A 16,004-nucleotide genomic window follows, 5' to 3' on the forward strand; every position below is an offset into this window, starting at 1 on the left:
TAAAAGAGCGCCCCCTATATCGAAGAAGTTAAGCTAAATTGTCCATTTGTCACATCCCTTATATCTAGTAGCGATGGGCATTTGAAATCTATTTCACTATTAAAATAATATGACATGTTTACAGATATTCGGATAGTCTAAATAAAAAAAATGCTCTTAGATCTCCTGATCAATCAGAATGACGCAAATACCGGTACCACAACAGCTGGCGTGGTTGTTTTTTGACTGCTATTCTCCAGTAGTTTTGGCTAACAGTCAGCAACAATGAAAGAGAAGAATGATTTTCACCATGATAGAAATTATTCTGTTTCAAAAACGTTTTCTGGTGAGTGTTTTGCATTGATCTGTGTTATCAGTGTTATCACCAGGCTATTTGAAGTGGACAAAATACCATAGGCTACCATTGTTAGAACTGACTGAAGGGCTACATGTAATATGAAAAAAAAGCACCTTTGTTTAAAATGCAACCTGAATGAGAGAAGAAAATGTTTGCCATATCACCAAAAATGGATGAGCATGCTTTGTAATGTTTATAAAACTAGAAATATATTACTAGTAAGAAGTAATGTGGTATATTGCTCAAGCCTTTTGACCAAGAGCCATAAAGTATTCACACCCCTCGACTTTCCACATTCTGTTTTGTTATTAAGTAGGATTCAAATGGATTTAATTGCCATTTTTGGTCAACGATCTACACAAAATACTCTAATGTCAAAGTGGAAGAAAACTTCTAAACACAGATGACGTTCTACAACTGAACATCAAGAATCAACAAAGTGCCTGCCCTGTCACAAAATGCTGAGTGATACAGCATATTTATTATTATAGTTTATGACTCCACGCTGACATTTTTCGCTGGGCGATATGGCCAAAATATATCACAGTATTTTTCACATTTTTGACAGTATAAACGTATGAGACAGTATTTCATGTTTCTGAATAAGAAAAACACTAACAAAATGTTTACACCTTTATTTAACTAGGCAAGTCAGTTAAGAACACATTCTTATTTTCAATGACGGCCTAGGAACGGTGGGTTAACTGCCTTGTTCAGGGACAGAACGACAGATTTTTACCTTGTCAGCTCGGTGATTCAATCTTACAACCTTACGGTTAAAAGTCCAACGCTCTAACCACCTGCCTTACATTGCACTCCACGAGGAGTCTGCCTGTTACGCGAATGCAGTAAGAAGCTACGGTCAGTTAGCATTAAACTTATCTTATAAAAAACTATCAATCATAAATCACTAATTAACTACACATGGTTGATGATATTACTAGTTTATCTAGTGTCCTGCGGTGCATATAATCGATGGGGTGCGCATTCGCGAAAAAGGACTGTCGTTGCTCCAACGTGTACCTAACCATAATCATCAATGCAATCAATACACAAGTATATATTTTTAAACCTGCATATTTAGATAATATTGCCTGCTAACATTAATTTATTTTTACTAGGGAAATTGTGTCACTTCTCTTGCAACAGAGTCAGGGTATATGCCGCAGTTGGGGCCGCCTGGCTCGTTGCGAACTGTGTGAAGACTATTTCTTGATAACAAATACAGCCAACTTAGCCAAACGGGAGATGATTTACCAAAAGCGCATTTGCGAAAAAAGCGCAATCGTTGCACGACTGTACCTAACCATAAACATCAATGCCTTTCTTAAAATCAATACACAGAAGTATATATTTTTAAACCTGCATATTTTGCTAAAAGAAATCCAGGTTAGCAGGCAATATTAACCAGGTGAAATTGTGTCACTTCTCTTGCGTTCATTGCACGCAGAGTCAGGGTATGTGCAACAGTTTGGGCCGCCTGGCTCGTTGCGAACTAATTTGCCAGAATTTTACGTAATTATGACATAACATTGAAGATTGTGGAATGTAACAGGAATATTTAGACTTATGGAGTTTCAACTAGGACCTGAGCCCTAGGACCATGCCCCAGGAATACCTGACATGATGACTCCTTGCTGTCCCCAGTCCACCTGACTGTGCTGCTGCTCCAGTTTCAACTGTTCTGCCTTATTATTATTATTCGACCATGCTGGTCATTTATGAACATTTGAACATCTTGGCCATGTTCTGTTATAATCTCCACCCGGCACAGCCAGAAGAGGACTGGCCACCCCACATAGCCTGGTTTCTCTCTAGGTTTCTTCCTAGGTTTTGGCCTTTCTAGGGAGTTTTTCCTTGCCACCGTGCTTCTACACCTGCATTGCTTGCTGTTTGGGGTTTTAGGCTGGGTTTCTGTACAGCACTTTGAGATATCAGCTGATGTACGAAGGGCTATATAAATAAATTTGATTTGATTTGATTTTGGATGCCACCCGTTAGATAAAATACGGAACGTTTTGTTTTCGAGATGATAGTTTCTGGATTCGACCATATTAATGACCTAAGGCTCGTATTTCTGTGTGTTATTATGTTAAAATTAAGTCTATGATTTGATAGAGCAGTCTGACTGAGCGATGGTAGGCAGCAGCAGGCTCGTAAGCATTCATTCAAACAGCACTTTTGTGCGTTTTGCCAGCAGCTCTTCGCAAGCACAGCCATGTTTATGACTTCAAGCCTATTAGCCCAATTGCTGGTGTAACCGATGTTAGCTAGTTAGCGGGGTGCGCGCTAATTATGATTCAAATGTCACTCGCTCTGAGACTTGGAGTAGTAATTCCCCTTGCTCTGCAAGGGCCGCGGATTTTGTGGAGCGATGGGTAACGCTGCTTCGAGTGTGGCTGTTGTCGATGTGTTCCTGGTTCGAGCCCAGGTATGGGCGAGGAGAGGGACGGAAGCTATACTGTTACACTGGCAATACTAAAATGCCTATAAGAACATCCAATAGTCAAAGGTATATGAAATACAAATGGTATAGAGAGAAAGTCCTATAAATACTATATTAACTACAACCTAAAACCTCTTAACTTCTTAAGGTATAGGGGATGCTTGCGTTCCACTTGGCCAAAAGCCAGGGAAAATGCAGCGGAAAATTCTAATAAAATGATATAAAAATCTAACTTTCATTAAATCACAATTAAAGTTACACTCGTTGTGAATCCAGCCAACATGTCAGATTTTAAAAAGGCTTTTCGCGAAAGCATAAGAAGCTATTATCTGATGATAGCACAACAGTAAACAAAGAGAGTAGCATATTTCAACCCTGCAGGCGCTACACAAAACACAGAAATAAAATATAAAACATGCCCATCCAAGCTACTCAATACTGCCCCCCTGTCACCAAGAAGTTAATCCACTTCCCCAGAGTCAGATGAACTCGTAAATATAATTTTTTTATGTCCTTGCGTGCAGTTTGAAGGAAGTTGCTAACTAGCGCAATTGCTAACTAGCGTAAGCACGACTAGAAGTCTAGCATGCTAGTAGATACCCACAGACTTCCAGTCATTGCCCTAACACTAGTTAGCATTGGCTCACTAAACGTCCTCTAACTTTCTTCATACTGTACACGAGAAACATAAAATGGTATCCACAAGTTCATCTGACAGTGGGGAAGTAGATAAAGGGCATTGGCAAAATGCCGAAGTATCCCTTTAATTGTAAGGTACTTCATTGTTGACACAGAAATTATTTTATAGAGATAAAACAGCTGCATTGGACATTTTAAGCTTTTGCGCTGACAACCATTGTGCTACGTTTTTGCCCATTGAAGACCATTCAAGAAGCCTACAAAAGTAAAAATTTAAATAAAAAAAAAACTACAAGGGTACTTTCCACGTTACTTTCAAAGCGTGTTCTACTGTAAAAATAGACATTCCATCACAGAGATAGACAATGAATCTCAACCGATTATGATATGGGGAAAATACAGTTTATGCCTACGTTTGAAAAGTTTCCTTCCAAAGTTGGTGCAGTAACATTTCCATCAACATCCGTGTACGTGCAGACACGGTTCTCATGAATGTTGAATATTGGCCTAATGTTCATTAGACATATTTGTGTTGAAAATAGCCGTTTTTACTTTCTTTTTTTCTCTTGGCTATTACCCATACACAACCAAAAACAGACAAATATGAACCGGCATAGAAATTACTGGCAGGAATCTTAAAATACAGATGCCCGTGTAATCACTTGTTGAGGAGTTTGCTGCTGTGATTAAAGTCAAGTCAAAGGCAGAGAGAACACAAATGCTTATTGTAAAGTACACTCAGCATGGAAGTTTTCTATAAGTAGCCTAAATAAAGAATGTGTCCCTGGGGTAATTCTGTTTCCAAGGAATCAACCATGTCATGACTGAAGCAGAAGCCCCTTTCAATTTGGGATGCATGATATATCGGTGAGCATATCAGAATCAGACAATATTAGCTAAAAATGCCAACATCGGCCCAATGTCTAGTTTAACGCCGATGTGCAAAACAGATGATGTGCAAAACCGATGTCAAAGCTGACGTGCTTAGCTATATAACTTAAGTAGCTGACGTAATGACGCCACGAAAAATACAGCGCTACACAGAACAAAATCAGAAAAATACCAAGCGCACATTTCCAACAACTAAACAAGTTCAAGTCGAGCAGTCATTTGAAAGAGTAAGAACATTTCAGCAAGACAACTGAAAGGCAAAATCCATTAACACCAAGATAATGGAATCAATTGCCCTTGACAATCAACCGTCCTCTGTCGTGGATGATGTTGGCTTTCGCCGACTGGTCGAGCCCCGGTACACACTATTTTTCAGATTTGCCCCCACCAGTTACACAGTATTGTTGAAACGTACATCTATGAGCTACTTGCTATGGGCGTCACTGCTATTAGCTTCACGGCTGACATTTGGACCAGCGATGTCAGCCCCATGCGCATGCGGAGTCTGACAGCACAGTGGGTCGACTAGGATTTCGTACTGATGAAAGCCGTATTACATGCTCAGGAATGTGCTGGTTCTCATACTGCTGCTGCCATTTCAATGGCATTTGAGAACATGTTTGAAACATGGACACACTCCTAGCGCCATTCGAACAACTGACTCGAGAAATAAGCTAATCAACTGTGTCTGCAGTAGACGTGATACCCTCTATCATGGCATTGAAACGCCTGCTCAATAAAACTGCCGACACAGACCGTGGGGTTAAAACTTACAAAAGTACTCAAGGCTGTGGACAAGCAATTCGGTGGCATTCTCTCTGAGCCTCTTTACTGTGTCACCACCATGCTCGATGCTAGGTACAAGGACCACTACTTCGATGTAGAGAAGAAACAGGGTTTATGTGAAATGTAACACAGCTGGACATACAGTGCACAGTGACAGTGTGCACAGAGGAAGAGAGGCCACGGACAGACAGAGCTGAGACTTCACTGCTTGACATGTATAATGAAATCGTGGTTGAGAATAAAACGACTATTATTATTTAATCTTTATTTAACTAGGCAAGTCAGTTAACCTGTTGTCACTAGGGGTCAGTATTTTCATTTTTGGAAAAATATCGTTCCCAAAGTAAAACGGGATATTTTGTCAGGACAAGATGCTAGAATATGCATATAATTGACAGCTTAGGATAGAAAACACTCTAAAGTTTCCAAAACTGTTAAAATATTGTCTGTGAGTATAACATAACTGATATTGCAGGCGAAAGCCTGAGAAAAATCCAATCCGGAAGTGACTCATGTTTTGAATGCTCTGCGTTCCGATGCGTCCTTATTGAGCAGTGAATGGGCTATCAACCAGATTCCTTTTTCTACGTATTCCCTAAAGTGTCTACAGCATTGTGACGTAGTTTCACGCCTTTATGTTGAAGAATACCCGTAAGCGGCTACATTGCGCAAGTGGTCACCTGATGGCTCTCAGAGTGATTCTTGCGTAAAATACAGAGGTAGCCATTTTTCCTATCGCTCCTACTGAAAAACCAATTGTCCCGGTGGATATATTATCGAATAGATATTTGAAAAACACCTTGAGGATTGAGTATAAACAACGTTTGCCATGTTTCTGTTGATATTATGGAGCTAATTTGGAATATTTTTCGGCGTTGTCGTGACCGCAATTTCCGGTCGATTTCTCAGTCAAACGTGAAGAACAAACGGAGCTACGCCTACAAAAAATAATATTTTGGGAAAAAAGGAACATTTGCTATCTAACTGGGAGTCTCATGAGTGAAAACATCCGAAGCTCATCGAAGGTACACTATTTAATTTGATTGCTTTTCTGATTTTCGTGACCAAGTTACCTGCTGCTAGCTGGACATAATGCTATGCTATGGATAAACTTACACAAATGCTTGCCTTGCTTTGGCTTTAAAGCATATTTTGATAATCTGAGATGACAGGGTGATTAACAAAAGGCTAAGCTGTATTTCAATACATTTCACTTGTGATTTTCTTGAAAGGGAATATTTTCTAGTAATATTTATGTGCGTTGTGTTATGCTAATTAGTGTCAGATGATGACAATGATCCCGTTCACGGGATGGGAGTTACAACAAGTTAAGAACACATTCTTATTTTCAAAGACGACCTAAGAACGGTGGGTTAACTGCCTCCAAAAGGGGCAGAACGACAGATTTTCACCTTGTCAGCTCGGGTCATCCAATCTTGCAACCTTAAGATTAACTAGTCCAACGCAATAACGACCGTTGCACTCCACAAGGAGACTGACTGCCTGTTACGCGAATGCAGTAAGCCAAGGTAAGTTGCTAGCTAGCATTAAACTTATCTTATAACAATCAATCAATCATAATTACTAGTTAACTACACATGGTTGATGATATTACTAGATATTGTCTAGCATGTCCTGAGTTGCGTATAATATGACTGAGCATACAAGCATACAAGTATCTAAGTATCTGACTGAGCGGTGGTAGGCAGAAGCAGGCGCGTAAACATTCATTCAAACAGCACTTTTGTGCGTTTTGCCAGCAGCTCTTCGTTGTGCGTCAAGCATTGCGCTGTTTATGACTTCAAGCCTCAACTCCCGAGATGAGGCTGGTGTAACCTAAGTGAAATAGCTGGTGTAACCTCAGTGAAATGGCTGGCTCGTTAGCACACGCTAATAGCGTTTCAAACGTCACTCGCTCTGAGCCTTGGGGTGGTTGTTTCCCTTGCTCTCCATGGGTAACGCTGCTTTGAGGGTGGCTGTTGTCATTGTGTTCCTGGTTCGAGCCCAGGGAGGAGTGAGGAGAGGGACAGAAGCTATACTGTTACACTGGGAATACTAAAGTGCCTATAAGAACATCCAATAGTCAAAGGTTAATGAAATACAAATGGTATAGAGGGAAATAGTCCTATAATTCCTATAATAATGACAACCTAAAACTTCTTACCTGGGAATATTGAAGACTCATGTTAAAAGGAACCACCAGCTTTCATATGTTCTCATGTTCTGAGCATGGAACTTAAACGTTAGCTTTCTTACATTGCACATATTGCACTTTTACTTTCTTCTCCAACACTTTGTTTTTGCATTATTTAAACCAAATTGAACATGTTTCATTATTTATTTGAGGCTAAATTGATTTTATTGTTGTATTGTATTAAGTTAAAATAAGTGTTCATTCAGTATTGTTGTAATTGTCATTATTACAAATAAAAAATAAAATCTGCCGAATAATTGGTATCGGCTTTTTTGGTCCTCCAATAATCGGTATCGGCATTGTAAAATAATAATCGGTCGACCTCTACGCTGAAGTTTCTAAAACTGTTTGAATGATGCCTGTGAGTATAACAGAACTCATATGGCAGGCAAAAACCTGAGAGAAAAAATCCAACCAGGAAGTGGTAAATCTGAGGTTTGTAGGTTTTCAAGTCTTTGCCTATCCAAGATTTAGTGTAAATTTGGTCCGATTGCACTTCCTAAGGCTTCCACTAGATGTCAACAGTCTTTAGAACATTGTTTCAGGCTTCTTTCAGGCTTCTACTGTGAAGGGGGGGAATAAGAGCTGTTTGACTAAGAGGTCTGGCAGAATGCCATGAGCCAAATCATGCGCGCGGCTGTGAGAGCGAGCTGCATTCCTTTTAATTTCTAAAGACAAAGGAATTGTCCGGTTGAAGCATTATTGAAGATTACTGAAGATTATGTTAAAAACATCCTAAAGATTGATTCTATACATCGTTTGACATGTTTCTACGAACTGTAATAGAACTTTTTTTACTTTTCGTCTGGACTAAGTGCCTGCGCCTCGTGAATTTGGATTTGTGAACTAAACGGGCGAACAAAAAGGAGGTATTTGGACATAAATTATGGACTTTATCAAACAAAACAAACATTTATTATGGAACTGGGATTCCTGGGAGTGCATTCCGAAGAAGATCATCAAAGGTAAGTGAATATTTATAATGCTATTTCTGACTTCTGTTGACTCCACAACATGGCGGGTATCTGTATGTCTTGTTTTTGGTCTCTGGGCGCTGTTCTCAGATTATTGCACGGTGTGCTTTTTCCGTAAAGCTTTTTTGAAATCTGACACAGCGGTTGCAATAAGGAGAAGTATATCTTTAATTCCACGTATAACACGTGTATTTTCATCAACATTTATTATGAGTATTTCTGTAAATTGATGTGGCTCTCTGCAACATCACGGGATGTTTTGGAAGCAAAACATTACTGAACATAACGCGCCAATGTAAAATGAGATTTTTGGTTATAAATATGAACTTTATCGAACAAAACATACATGTATTGTGTAACAGGAAGTCTCATGAGTGTCATGTGATGAAAATCATCAAAGGTTAGTGATTAATTATCTCTATTTCTGCTTTGAGACTCCTCTCTTTTGTTGGAAAAATTGCTGTGTATTTCTGTGACTAGGTGCTGACCTAACATAATCGCATGGTATGCTTTCGTCGTAAAGCCTTTTTGAAATCGGACACTGTGGTGGGATTAACAACAAGTTAAAATGGTGTATAATACTTGTATGTTTGAGGAATTTTAATTATGAGATTTGTTGTTTGAATTTGGCGCCCTGCACTTTCACTGGCTGTTGTCAAATCGATCCCGTTAACGGGATTTCACACGTAAGAAGTTTTAAGAACAAAATCTTATTTACAATGACAGCCTACCCCGGCCAAACCCAGACGACGCTGGGCCAATTGTGCGCTGCCCTATGGGACTCCCAATCACGGCCGGATGCGATACAGACTGGATTCGAACCAGGGACTGTAGTGACGTCTCTTGCACTGAGATGCAGTGCCTTAGACCGTTGTGTCTGTGTGTGTGTTGGTTAACTATTTAAATGTTCTAGAATGCTTAAAAGGGCGCTAAAATATTGGTTTTCGGCATACATTTTTTTGGCAAGGAAAATATTGGATATCGGTATCGCCCAAAAATGTAATATCGGTGCATCCCTACTTTCAATACAATTAGGCTTAGCCTATAGCGTCACAAGAGAACACTGATTGACCCACCAGACTGACTTCAAACTAAGGCCAATTTGAGATCTATCCATACCATTCGTAAACTTTACTATAGAAAAGGTGCTTTGCCATTGCTGTGCATGACTCTTGTAGCTGTTATAGTAGGCCTAAATTAGCAACTGGCTGATTCAACCATGAGGTTGATATGATATTATGTACTAAAAGAGACCAAGAGAGTGACTATGAACTGAAAACTTCTCCTGGTGAGCAGGTGTTACTACATAACAATGATCAATTGACTGTAAATGTAAAATATGGGCCTTATCCAATACTTTTGAAGAGGAGGAATTTTAACAACAAGTTACATTGTCCTAAAAAAAGCCTTCAAGCTCTCTACAAAAACTCAGTTATTTAACCCATTCCAAAACATACTAGTGCCTGCTATGTATGAATTTCATTCACAAAGTCATGGGTACTTGCATGACAGCAGAGGCGGTCTACCTCATGTGAGTTCTCAAATTAATAAGTTTAGTTTCCCCCACTGAACTTGATGCTTCAGTCAATTAATATTTTTGTCAACAAGTGTATCATGTACTGTGATCTGGAACTTAAATTAAACTGTTCGTGTCAGCTACAAAATTCCTTATTCAATTTCAATTTGTAAATAACCAAGTCAGTGGCTAACAATCAGCCCAACTGAACCATGACCATGATTACACTAGGGTCAACATGTTAGCTAGCGAACTTCATCAGCAGACACACTAGGTCAACGTGAGCATATTAGCATTAGTTAGCTAGTTGATAACACAGTATCAAGAATGAATGTGTTGATGTAGATAAACTCCCCATTCTTATGACTAGCTGTTAGCTGACTATCAATCAATGCTTGCATCTCTTTGGAAACGGATGACTTGTCAAGTTAGCAGGTGTTTGCTAGCTGGAAGGCAACATATGATTGGTATCGCCTCTGTTGAGGCGCCTGGGGTGGAGTTACTCTTTGTAGCCAGCTTACCCTATCAATCATGTTACTAAAGCAACAAGATCATCAACACAACGGGCCCTGTTAGCTAGCTAACATTAACCAAGTTGGAATGATGCATTAACAAACAGTAGAGAAGCAGTAGGTAGCTAGTAGCCTCTGCCAAGTCCCCAACAACCGGATGTTCCGGTTTTCAGGGACCATTAAAAGAGAACCTGTGACGCGAGTTCCGCTTTTTGAAGGCAACACTCCATCCTAACTCCTCCACATTTACTTGATTGGTTGAACAGTACAGAAGAGAACCTCCCCCAACAGTTTTTCTTCTTGTTGTCAAGACCAGTATATATGGCGATCTAGTTTCACGCGTGTATTTTAAGCCTGCTACGCTTTCACACGCTACTATCTATGTAGCTAACGTTAGCTAGGTAACTAGCAAACTAACGTTACTTACCCAAACAACTTTATGACCTAACTAGTTAATCTAATCTATCTTGCTAAAACAGCAAAGGTCCAGCTAGCAAGCAACACTGCCTTCCACTGAATTACATTAAAGGCAAGATGCTACTGTGGGTAGTTAGCTAAGTTTTCATATCTATCCATGTTAGCCAGCTGCATTGAATAAAGGTTAGCTAGATTGCTAGCTAACGTTACTGGAATGGAGTAAGGCTAGGGTTCTAGCTAGCTAACGTTAAGTTAACTGTGGCAAGGGAAAGTTAGCTAACAACTACACCAACATGGCCTAAGCAGTTACAGTAGCGAGTTACCGTTAAACTTAGCAATGTTATTAACGATTCATATTGTTAACTAGGCCTGATGTTACGCGTTACTGCTTGTCATCGTATTGTCAATATGTGGGTGCACGTTTTCCCACCAAAAAGAAGAAACATAGAACGTTGAATGGTCATGTCATTACCAGCTAACGTTAGCTAGCTAGTTTGTGTGTGAGCCCATTAGACCATTACAATGGTAACGTTAGCACTGTAACTGGCTAGTATGGTTAGCTACAGTTAGAACGAGAGTACAAACTTACCTTTGTCGCTGCCTGTCAGTCTTCCTATTCCAGAAAAATATCCTCATTTACAATCCCCAATGCCTTACGGCGAATTATTGAATACAGTCTATTCTCCATGGAGCCCCCCCAGATTTCCCAACGTACAACCCTCACTCCTCTGAGTAGATGTCAATTCTGTTTCCAAATCAACAGCGCCTCTCCGTCAACTCGCCACCACCGTCAACAGCAGAAACTTACTGTATTCGATCTGACCATAGAAAAACCAACATTTCGATGTAGGCATGTACACCATTAGCTGGTCGATACTTCCATTTCAGCGAGAGTAGCGTTGCTTCCAAAGCATTTTTTTTGAATACGGAAAAAAACTTGAAGACCCTGTTTTCTTGAAGAAACCTTTTTTTGTAAATGTCACAAAATGGCGCGCGTTCCAAACCTGCGCAGCGTACCGGCCCGGCGGAAGACCATAGAAACTACAGTAAACCAATGTACTCAGTAAGCGCCGTTGTAGCACATCTACCAACCCCTTTCATTATATTAACCAATTTATGTCTGGGCATAAGTTTCAATGTACATGTCATTGCTATGATCAGTGGATTTACTATTCCGGGAAGAAGGTACATTTTTTGGGGAAAAACGAAAGTGGCTAACAAAATGGAGGCTGAATAAGAACGTTACCATGACGACTGTCTATCAAACGAAGAAGTTCCCGTATGGACCAATGACGCAGAAAAAGACCGTGCAGTTGTCATAGAAACTGCCAATCAAAATATTTGAAAGGGGGGCGGGTCATAGGAGTGATTGTGGGAGCTAAACCAGAGATACTCCTTTCGCTATTCTCTCTGGCTAAACTACTTGACGCGAGAAAGTGTTCGGTTGGGTCACCATCGAACGGGGGAAACAACACCTGGGACATCATTCACTACCTACCCAACAATGTTGAGTGTACAAAAACTAGATTAGATGTCTAACCCTTCTTTTTACGGTCTATGGTCTAACACTATGGGGAGTCAGTCAACAGGGGAACCGCTGCAGCCTGATCTCATAGCATTTTGTATTATTCTGTACTTAAATCCAAACATGATACAGTAAATGTAAGTTTCGTCAGTAGCGGTGGCGTGGGCAAAATCACAGGGAAAGCCAAGCCAGGGAAAAAAAATAAATCATATTACAACCTGTGTTGTGATAATTGCATTGTTTGCTCTATAAGCCTGTTAGTTCATGTGCATTGACACAGTGATATATAGGCCTAAAGCCGGGACAATAAGAAGAATAAAGAATAAATTCAACCACATATTTGTTTCATTACAAAACCGGAGATCAACATCTGTCCTGTGAAGTCTACAATACATATTGCATGTAACAAAGTTACAGTTGAAGTTGGAAGTTTACATACACCTTAGCCAAATACATTTAAACTCAGTTTTTCACAATTCCTGACATTCAACCCTAGTAAAAATTCCCTGTCCTAGGTCAGTTAGAACTACTTTATTTTAAGAATGTGAAATGTCAGAACAATAGTGCAGAGAATGATTTCTTTCAGCTTTTATTTCTGAACTGCTATTTTCAGGTCTCGGATCGGGTTCAAGTCCGGGCTTTGGCTGGGCCACTCAAGGACATTCAGAGACTTGTCCCAAAGCCACTCCTGCTTTGTCTTGGCAATGTGCTTAGGGTCGTTGTCCTGTTGGAAGGAGAACCTTCGCCTAAGTCTAAGGTCCTGAGCACTGCAGAGATTGTTGTGCTTCTGGAAGGTTCTCCAATCTCCACAGAGGAACTCTGTCAGAGTGACCATCGGGTTCTTGGTCACCACCCTGACCAAGGCCCTTCTCCTCCGATTGTTCAGTTTGGCCGGGCGGCCAGCTGTAGTAAGAGTCATGGAGGTTCCAAACTTATTACATTTAAGAATGATGGAGGCCACTGTGTTCTTGGGGACCTTCAATGCTGCAGACATTTTTCGTCACCCTTCGCCAGATCTGTGCCTCGACACAATTCTGTTTCGGAGCCTTGGTTTTTGCTCTGACATGCACTGGCAACTGTGGGACCTTAGATAGACAGGTGTGTGCCTTTCCAAATCATGTCCAATCAATTGAATTTACCACAGGTGGACTCCAATCAATGAATACTGAATACTTATGTAAGTAAGGTTTTTCAGTTTTTTATTTTTAATACATTTGCAAAAATGTCTAAAAGCCTGTTTTCACTTCGTCATTGTGGGGTATTGTGTGTAGATTGATGAGGAACATTTTTAATGTAACGAAATGTGGAAAAAGGGAAGGGGTCTGAATACTTTCCGAATGCACTGTCCATTCAGCCTTATGCCAGCAGCATACCACCCTGCGTACCACTGCAGGCTTGCTACTGAAGCTAAGCAGGGTTGGTCCTGGTCAGTCCTTGGATGGGAGACCAGATGCTGCTGGAAGTGGTGTTGGAGGGCCAGTAGGAGGCACTCTTTCCACTGGTCTAAAAAATATCCCAATGCCCCAGGGCAGTGATTGGGGACACTGCCCTGTGTAGGGTGCCGTCTCTCGGATGGGACGTTAAACAGGTGTCCTGACTCTCTGAGGTCATTAAAGATCCCATGGCACTTATCGTAAGAGTAGGGGTGTTAACCCCGATGTCCTGGCTAAATTCCCAATCTGACCCTCAAACCATCACGGTCACCTAATAATCCCCAGTTTACAATTGGCTCATTCATCCCCCTCCTCTCCCCTGTAACTATTTCCCAGGTCGTTGCTGCAAATGAGAACGTGTTCTCAGTCAACTTACCTGGTAAAATAACGGATAAATAAATAAATAATTTTTTTTTGTGAATATAAGGAAATTTACGATAGATAAATGCAAGATAAATTATTTACTGTGTTTTTTCCCCTTTTTTCTATTTTTTTTTGTTGTGGAAGACTGCTTCCCTTGGCATCACTGAATACACTCCACTACGTTTCGTATAGTATGTTTTAATTTGTGAATGTCCATCACCCATTTTGTATGAAATGTTACAAATTTGCAAAATGTACAATATGTTACGAATTAAAAAAACGTAGCTTATGATATGTTACGAATTCTAGTTAGGTGGATAACGTTAGCTAGATAACTAATGTTAGCTAGGCTAGGGGTTAAGGTTAGAGTTAAGTTTAGGAGTTAGGTTAAAGGGTTTAGGTTCGGGGAAGGGTTAGGGGAAGGGTTAGCTAACATGCTAAGTAGTTGCAAAGTAACTAAAAGTGTTTTAAAAGTAGCTAATTAACTAAAATGCTGAAGTTGTCTCTGATGAGATTTGAACTTGCAACCTTTGGGTTGCTACAGGTCCATGTTATATTCCCGACCAAATACCTTACATTTTCATTTTTGTCTTCAGTAACCATCCGTCTTATGTAACCATACCAAATTTAACATACACTATATTTACAAAAGTATGTGGATACCCCTTCAAATGAGTGGATTCAGCTATTTCAACCACACCCGTTGCAGACAGATGTATAAAATCAAGCACACAGCCATGCAATCTCCATTGACAAATATTGGCAGTAGAATGGCCTTACGGAAGAGCTCAGTGACTTTCAATGTGGCACCGTCATAGGATGCCACCTTTCTAACAAGTCAGTTTGTCAAATTGTTGCCCTGCTAGAGCTGCCCCGGTCAACTATAAGTGCTGTTATTGTGAAGTGGAAACGTCTATGAGCAACAACGGCTCAGCCTCAGAGTGGTAGGCCACACAAGCTCGCAGAACGGAACCGCGGAGTGTTGAAACGCGCAGCGTGTAAAAAAAATAGTCTGTAACACTCACTATAAAGGTCCAAACTGCCTCTGGAACCAACGTCAGCACAATAACTGTTCGTCTGGAGCTTCATGAAATGGGTTTCCATGGCTGAGCAGCCATACACAAGCCTATGATCACCATGCGCAATGCCAAGCATCGACTAGAGTGGTGTAAAGCTCGCCGCCATTGGACTCTGGAGCAGTGGAAACACGTTCTTTGGAGTGATTAATTACGCTTTACCATCTGGCAGTCCGACGGACAAATCCGCGTTTGGCGGATGCCAGGAGAACGCTACCTGCCCGAATGCAGAGTGACAATTGTAATGTTTGGTGGAGAAGGAATAATACAGGTCACCTTGGCCTAGAGAGATTTACACTTTTATCAAAACGTCACGCCAGGGTAAGCCTACACGAAACACAGCCCTTATTTTAAGTGTTTCAAAAATCCCTTATGGGAAAAATGAATGGTGGAAAACAATTGGAACCATTTCCCTGTTTGACCACTAGGTTTATGGGTATTCTGACTCATACTGTGATCATTCACGATTGGCAGTGACGATGGCCTATTTTGAAAATTAGGTATGTCTCATATGGTGTTTGAGGGTATAAAAAATGTAAACATTTCTTAGACAATATGTGTGGGCATAGGCAGACATTGCAGTTGGGGGATGCATTTTATGCATATTTTAAAATAATATTGATTAAGCTAAACAGTCGGTTCAAAACTTTGATTGAGAAATTAAGTAATAAATAAATTGTGTTCCTGCACTGAAATAAAAAATGTGCACTACACTACTGGATAAGATTGTTGCTCATGAGGCATTTCTCATTTACATTCTTAAAGTATCAATGGATAATAATTTAAAAGTTAAAAAAATGGGTGTACCCTCTCCCCCTCTCTTTCTCTCTCCTCTCTCTCTCTTTATTCTCTATTCCCCTCTTTCCATCTCTCTCTTTCTCTCTCCTCTCTCTTT

At 40.3% G+C, this 16,004-nt stretch overlaps 1 protein-coding gene across 7 annotated transcripts in view; it reads right to left on the bottom strand.

Annotated features, from left to right (window-relative positions):
• The window catches only part of LOC110537568 (dual specificity tyrosine-phosphorylation-regulated kinase 1A), a 43,328-nt gene extending 31,268 nt beyond the window's left edge, over positions 1–12,060 (bottom strand). For 2 of the 7 annotated variants that reach the window (XM_021623708.2, XM_021623710.2), the window contains exon 1: positions 11,521–12,058. In XM_021623708.2, coding sequence (XP_021479383.2) covers positions 11,521–11,575 — 55 coding nt within the window. In that variant the 5' untranslated portion in view covers positions 11,576–12,058. Of the gene's footprint in view, positions 1–11,301 lie in introns of all 7 variants that reach the window. The other 5 variants (XM_021623707.2, XM_021623709.2, XM_021623712.2 and 2 more) reach the window with 5 other exon arrangements.
• Positions 12,061–16,004: the final 3,944 nt, after the last annotated feature.

The sequence above is a fragment of the Oncorhynchus mykiss genome, chromosome 12, assembly GCF_013265735.2.
Source record: "Oncorhynchus mykiss isolate Arlee chromosome 12, USDA_OmykA_1.1, whole genome shotgun sequence".
NCBI lineage: Eukaryota > Metazoa > Chordata > Actinopteri > Salmoniformes > Salmonidae > Oncorhynchus > Oncorhynchus mykiss.